General features: G+C 41.7%; 2 protein-coding genes across 2 annotated transcripts; both read right to left on the bottom strand.

Moving 5' to 3' along the window:
• Nucleotides 1–1,216: 1,216 nt before the first annotated feature.
• Nucleotides 1,217–2,540, bottom strand: LOC146669193 (uncharacterized). Its single transcript, XM_085405665.1, has 3 exons — nucleotides 2,455–2,540; nucleotides 2,074–2,356; nucleotides 1,217–1,941 (listed from the first exon to the last, which is right to left on the bottom strand). Exons 2-3 carry the CDS (start codon nucleotides 2,353–2,355, stop codon nucleotides 1,288–1,290), a joined length of 936 nt encoding a protein of 311 aa, XP_085261791.1. The 5' UTR covers nucleotide 2,356; nucleotides 2,455–2,540; the 3' UTR covers nucleotides 1,217–1,287.
• A 920-nt stretch (nucleotides 2,541–3,460) lies between these two features.
• LOC146669192 (uncharacterized) lies at nucleotides 3,461–5,032 on the bottom strand. The gene is made up of 3 exons (XM_085407790.1): nucleotides 4,282–5,032; nucleotides 3,861–4,143; nucleotides 3,461–3,733 (listed from the first exon to the last, which is right to left on the bottom strand). The coding sequence occupies exons 1-3, from the start codon at nucleotides 4,770–4,772 to the stop codon at nucleotides 3,461–3,463; spliced, it is 1,047 nt and encodes a 348-aa protein (XP_085263916.1). The 5' UTR covers nucleotides 4,773–5,032.
• Nucleotides 5,033–7,416: the final 2,384 nt, after the last annotated feature.

The following is a 7,416-nucleotide window of genomic DNA, read 5'->3' as shown; positions in this document are numbered from 1 at the left end:
GACTATATGGGTTACTTGGTCTGCAGTGAACATGCTTCCTCTGCCCCCAGCATCTGGTCATCTAGCAACTCTGTAAAGTAACAATTTCAGTATTTTTACATCAATGGTATTGGTGTGTTTCTCATTGGCATATGGCAGTGCTACAAATCTTTGTGCGAAGTGACTGTACTAACCGATTCTCATTTCAAGATGTCCTTATGGTACTTGCTACAGTGTAGCGGCTCGAGTTAGGCTGGACCCATTGGCCAGCTACCCTCAGGGTCATTCCACGGTTGATTACATGGTCCACTATTGTAGCTCTGATGTCATCAGCAATTCTATTTCTTACTCTTCCTACCCTTCCTCTCCCCCCTCCTCATCTTCCTCTCCCTCCTCCTCGTCTTCCTCTTGCTCCTCCTTGTCCTTGTCGTCCTCTTCATCCTACTTCTTCACCTCCACGTCCTCTTCCTCGGCCTCCTCTACTTCTCACTCTTTCTGCTCCCTCCATTGTACTCCGCACACACAGCTTACCATAATTATAGTGCTTAGGCTGATTGCAAAGTGAACTAATTATCTAAAAAAGTTTTCACATGTGAAAGTGTGCCAGACAGTTGGCAAGTTAGTGTTACAGTTTTTTACAGTCGCTAACAAGCGCCTACCCATACTTCAGATACTTTTTCTAAACTCTTAACACAGACCCACACCTACAAAACACAATTGGCCAAATGGATAATATCCTTCCCAAAAATACACTTTGTTAAATATATACTAACTCCTCATTTCAAAATTAGAACACATCTTTCTCTGCACACACTAACTGTACAAAAACACTATAAATCTGACTCAAAATGAAATTAGTCTGTCAAAGAATAACACTTGTTTTCACTTCACAAGGTACATGCAGTCAATCAAAGTACACCAGGTTTCAAAATACTGGCTATTATTGACATTACAAAAACTGCATAGACTTTTATGTTTCAGTGTCACAGGTATTTGCATGCGAAACATGCAATCCACCATATTGACACCAGAAATGTCTTGGTTGGTAACTGTATGTCCACATGTACAGTAATGTTCACATTCAAAAGCATTCCAGTAAAAAGCAAACAAGTTTTTGTTTCTTTACTGTTTACCACAGGAGGTACAGTAGAAACACGGTATGATAGGACAGAGAAAGTTTTACAGTATTGCTTACAGTGAACAAAATATCTATGAAACACACAAGAGCATTCTGAACAAAAAAACAACAGCAAAAAGCCAAGATAAAAAGGGGGGGAGGGGGGCTAAAAAAAGGCAAAAAAGTTGCATCTAATCTCTGCGATCTTCAGGGTTAGGCCACATGTTTTCATCAACATCACATCTGATGTCAGCCAAGTCGATGCACCTGGGATAAAACCGCCTGGTATGTCGGATCCACCCTTGGCAATCGTCAACTGTGATGTCCCTGGAGCCAGCATCCATGGCTTCAAGGAGGGACATCTGGTCATGTGGCTGATGGTCATAAACCTTCCACCGCCATGCAGAAAAGAACTCCTCTATGGGGTTGAGGAAAGGTGAATAGGGTGGAAGGAAGAGACTCACCAGTCTTGGGTGGACTTCAAACCATGTTGTTATTGCTTGCGAGTGATGGAAAGCCACATTGTCCCAGGTAATTACAAAGGTCCTCATGTTTTCACCCTCCTGACCCTGCTCTGGAACCAGGCGCTGGTGGAGATCATTGAGAAAGGCAAGCAAGCGCTCTGTATTATAGGGTCCAACCTGACATTTGTGAAGGAGTAATCCTGCATTTGCAATTGCTGCACACATGGTAATGTTTGCCCCTCTCTGTCCTGGCACATCAACTGTGGCCCTTTTTCCAATTACATTCCGTCCACGTCGACGCCTTTTGGCCAGATTGAATCCTGCCTCATCGATGTATATGAATTCATGAGGGGCCTGGTTGGCCTCCAATTCCATAACTCTCTGAAACAAAGTTTATGTAAGTCATGTTAGTACTGTATACCATACTGTACTGTAACCTAGTATTGTGTAGGTTACCTACTTGCAAAGTGCAAAGCTTATAGAACTGGACATTGGATTGAATATACACTGTACCTGGACATATTGTCGTCGTAGCTCCTTGACCCTCTCACTGTTCCTCTCAAAGGGAACAGTGTAGAGCTGCTTCATCCGCACTCTATGTTTGGACAATGTCCGCGAAATGGTTGTGAGGCTGATTCTATCGATATTGTCGAATATCTCATGGTCCGCCACAATTCTGGTTTGTATTTCACGCAGTTTTATTGCATTATTTGCAGTAACCATTTCCACAATGGCAAGCTCCTGATCATTACTGAGGAGCTTTCCTCTTCCCCCAGAGGGTGGAAGACGTTGCATTCTTTAGAAAGACAGACAATTCAACATATGCATTACTGTATGACCATATTGACATGTCAAGTGAGAATAGGAACAATCCATGTAAAATGCAATACTTACCTGTTGGTTTGTTGAAAGGTGCGTATAATGGAGGCAACCGTTGACCGCCTCAAATTGGGCTGCACTCTTTCACCAGCCTCTCTTAGTGAAAGACCATGGTTGATTACATGGTCAATGATAGTGGCACGGATTTCATCACTGACTACTGTTCTTGCAGCCCTTGGAATGCCACCACCACGCATTCTTACACCTATACCTTGCCCTCTCCTTGGGCCTGCTCTTCTCTCTGGGCCCCTTGCTCTTACTCCTCCTCGACCAGACATTACAGTGTTTGTCTTTTTTTTGTTTCCAAAAACATCACTCCTCAAGGTCTTGCCTTATGAACCCCACTGAGTCTAAGCCAGAATGGAAGAAGGTGTGGTTGGCCCAATTTACCCAACATAAATCAGCTGTGTGTCAATTATTCAATTGTTTGTTTGTTTACAGCTGAGATATATTTTTGATATTGATATTGTTTTTGTACTGATATCATTGCAGGGGCAGAGGTTTTTATACTGTATCTACGGTTTGGAATATTGTTTTTGCTATTGTGGGATGTTGTGTGTTAACATTCGTAGATACTACAAGAACAGTCCATAGTTTTGTTGGGAGGTATAACTTGTCTGTTAAGAAAATGTAAGCATTGTGGAAATGTGTTCACTGACTGCATATTGGGTGAACACGACATGAAATGTGTGAATGGTATGGCCACAACAGACCGATCCTGTGCTAATTGTGTTTAGAGTTTTGCAAATGTGACAACTGTTTGGACAAACGCTTGTTAGCGACTGTAAAAAACTGTAATGATAGCCATACATGTGTATACTTTTGCTAGGAGTGTGTTGGAAATTTGGTAATTGAGTGTTGTGCAGTGAATTGTGCCTACAGTTTTGCAAAGTGTGTGTTACAAAATTGCAAACTGAGTGCAAAGCAGTTTTTGTGCTTTTAGTTTTGCAAACTCAGTGAGTGGTTTTGCTATAAGTCTGAATAGTTTTAGAGATTGTGCTACAGGAATCACAGTTAGGGTTTAAGCATTCAGAAAAAACTGTAAACCATCAAGAAAAGCAAGGAGAAGCATAGTGTTATAGGGTCCTAGTACGGCATGGCGGTGGAGTACCCCTCGTTGGCTGATGGCTGCGCACATAGTGACATTCCCCCCACGCTGACCAGGGACATTTACAATAGCCCGATGGCCAATTATGTTCCTCCCCCTTTTCCTTCTTTTGGTCAGGTTAAAACCTGCCTCATCCACAAAGATTATTTCATGGGGAACAGGCCGTCCTTCAATCTCAAAGATTCTCTGCAAAACACATAACACAGTAGAGTCAATCGGTACCCTGAACCACAGTTCAAGAGTGCTGAAATGGCAGCATAAACTGCCATGCTGTGATGGTACACAATACTTTATACAGTATCAAAACTCATACCTGAACATATTCCACACGTTGGTTTTTCACTCTGTCAGAGTTTCGTTCGAAAGGGACTCGGTATGCCTGTTTCATCCGGAATTGATTCTTTCGGAGGATGCGGTCAATTGTGGAGAGGCTGATGGCATTTATGCCTCGAAAAAGATGATCATCCTCAATCACTCTCCTTTGAATCTCTTGCAGGCGGATTACATTATTTGCAATTACCATGTTTACAAGTTCCCTCTCTTGCTCCTCCAACAAAAGCCTTAACCTGCCTCCACCAGGTGGTCGTCTCTGTGTCCTACAAAAATAGAAGCACTCATTACTGTAACTGTCACACATTCATTTTACAGGCAAATAATGGAAACATACTCAAGACACATAAGTTCAGTAACTTAAACGTTACTGTACAAAGCAGTCTTACTGCAAGTACACCTACCTGTTTTCCTCCCTGAAGGTTCTGATGATGGAGACAACAGTGAAGCGACTCAAATTCGGTTGTACTCGTTGCCCAGCCTCCCTCATAGTCATCCCATGGACAAGGACATGGTCAACTAAAGTGGCTCGAATTTCATCCGAGACTGACTGTCTTCTTGCCCTTGCTCTTCCCCTTCCTTGTCGCCGTCGTTCTCCACCTCCTTCACCACGTCCTCCTCCTCCTCCACCTCTCCCTCCTCCTCCACCACCTTCCTGTTGTCCTAGACCACCTCCTCCTCCTCTTCCACTACGTCCTCCTCTTTCACCATGTCCTCTTCCTCCACCACGTCCTCCTCCTTCACCACGTCCTCCTCCTCCTCCACCACCTTCCTGTTGTCCTAGACCACCTCCTCCTCCTCTTCCACCACGTCCTCCTCTTTCACCACGTCCTCCTCTTTCACCATGTCCTCTTTCTCCACCACGTCCTCTTCCTTTGCATCTCTTTGGATCCATTGTTTCAAACCTGAATGAGCTGACTTTGGCCCTTTTATCTATCCATCGCAGGTTCTGATTGGTGTGTGCTAAATTTTGACTCCTAGTGTTTCCACCTGGTTAATTGTGTGCTAATTGAGCTCAAGCTATGCTGACTTAAGTTAACATTATTGCATGCTAGTGCTTTCTAAATGACTACATGGTGTAAGCACTGTAAAATGTAGGGATTTGTGTGTAGAGTTTTGCAGTAACAGTTCACCAAATTTGACTCATGTGTCAAAGCAGGGAATAGTGTTTATAGTTCAGGGAAATGGGTGAGCTTTTTGAACAATAGCGTTACGGTTTTGAAATTTTAGTTTAGAGGCCTGGTTATAGTGTTTAGGCAATCGAGAAAAACTGTAATAAGCAGCTGGATTTGTCTCTCTTTAACTAGCTGAACACAGAGGACAAAGTTTGCAGAACTACAAACGCAGCTGGATCCAGAGCTGTACGTGTTCGTGGAGCTTGCACTTTCACCTGCTGGACATCACTACCTGACAAGTTTGACTGTCTTCAGAACATTGCATAGACCTGTGTCTCTGAGTGGGAGACCAGGGATCACATTAAAATGTGTATACTTGTATTAACAAACAATGCAAATGCTATTTATGGTCTCCTCACAACAATGATAAGAAAAAATAAACTGGGCCAATATGGCATGTCTGTTGTATAGTGGTTTTTGTTTGTTTTTGTTTTTTTTTTTCAAAATAACTGATCTGTACTTTGCTAACATCTGCAAACAAATATAGTTCTATAAAGTTGTTCTATATAGTGTGTAACTGTTGATATAGAGTGTTATTAAATTTATTGTTAATGCAATGGTTGATATGGCACATTGACTTCTGAGGAAATTTTAGATGGCACTCTCCAAAAGTTGATCCTGTTCATCTGGACGTAGCGTTTTGTGGGAGAAACGTTTCGTCACTGATCCAAGTGACTTCTTCAGTCTCAGCTGACTGCAGGTTAACCAGCTTTTGGAGATTTATTTTCCTGGATGATTGAGAATGCATCAAGACGTTTAGATGGCACTCAGAGAGTTTGCCGACCCCTGGTCTTAACTGTCCTACACACACACACACACACACACACACACACACACACACACACACACACACACACACATATATATATATATTCCTCTTACACACTGAAACATGGTGACATTTTAACAACACAGATTGTTTATTTGAAATAAACATGTTATGCTACTCGTTACATCAAAAAAATCTAAGTATCCAGTAACCTGAGTAAGGTTATTTAGCATCTAAATTTACTTTGCAACCCATTACAACCAACACTGCTCTCCTCACAGAGAAATATTTAATAAAGCTGGTCTCTACCAAGTACCACTTCAATGTTCCACTGCTTCTTCCCACACCTTAAATCAAGTTCTCTCTGATGGCTCTTGTTTCTCATCATTCTTGCTCTCCCTGGATCCTTGGAGGCTTAGAGAGACACTTCTGCTAATTTCACAACACATTAATGAACCTAAAATGACTGAAAGCAACAAGCAATCGTGCCATGTCTTTTCCGTCAAAAGGAGCCAATGTGTGCATCAGATCAGATCAATATAAAACATTACACGGTGTATTGCACACGCTTTCACAGCTTAGTTTTCTAAACTTGAAGATTATTTGATTTTGTACTTTTGAGTCAGAGCTGGCTCCACGTACAAAGCATCTGTCTCCTAACCTCACAAAGGCCACAAGGCTTTCAGCGTTGGGAGTAGGACTCAATGAAAACCAAGAATTTTTTGCTAACATGACTGACGCCTTGGAGACAAGCACAAAGCGCTGCATGGCTTATCATTGCTGTTAGACAGACCAACACCTTCAGGCTGCAGACCTTGGCTGATTTCTACACAATGATGACTTTGGAGGCACTCTGTTTCAGCATGACACTAAGGCTTTGTTCTGTCTGTTGCATGAGCAAAAGAATTGAAAACAAAAACTCGGAATCTTCAAAAGATGGACACGGAGGACAAACTTACCTCACTGCATGTTGGGGGACAGTGGAACTTTAGCTGTAAGTTCCAATGAAATACATATTGATTTGTGAGGCAGGAAAGAGCTTAACATTCACAGCTAACACTTATCTTCATATATTTGTTCTGCAAGTAGTCAGCAAATGTTCTTCTTTTGAATTAGAAAAACAAAAGCAACCAGCAGGAAAGCTTTTTGTCCTTTTTTGCTTTTATAAACAATCATCAACAGCCTCCAACTAAAAGCTTCTATGAAAAATTGATTACCTGCTGAGAATAACAACGCTTTAAACAGTAAAATAAATAAATAAAAGGTGAAAAATAGCCAATATGTTCAATCTGGCTTATAAATAGACCGTTCACCTTACCAGAGCACAGATGGAAAATTACACCTGAATGCAAACTCCCACTGTTCCCTTTTTTACTATATCATCGAATAGTGCCGTTCAGGGAGCGATAACCTGCCATTACACAGGATATATTGCGGAAGTTACGTCTTACAGAAGAAGGGCAAAACATTGACGATACATTTCATTCTTTTCTCTTTTTTTAAGCTCTGAGTAATGATATAGCTGAAATAAATAATGAGAGGTGGGAATTGGAGCTCTCTTTTGCAATTAGTCATTTCAGTTCTAAATATAATTT

This window comes from Rhamphochromis longiceps, linkage group LG5 (assembly GCF_057381845.1).
Source record: "Rhamphochromis longiceps isolate RC_006_pf linkage group LG5, R_longiceps_female_GT1.1, whole genome shotgun sequence".
NCBI classification, from domain to species: Eukaryota; Metazoa; Chordata; class Actinopteri; order Cichliformes; family Cichlidae; genus Rhamphochromis; species Rhamphochromis longiceps.
The sequence above is the reverse complement of the archived record's forward strand: the minus strand, read 5'-3'. Positions and strand labels throughout refer to the sequence as shown.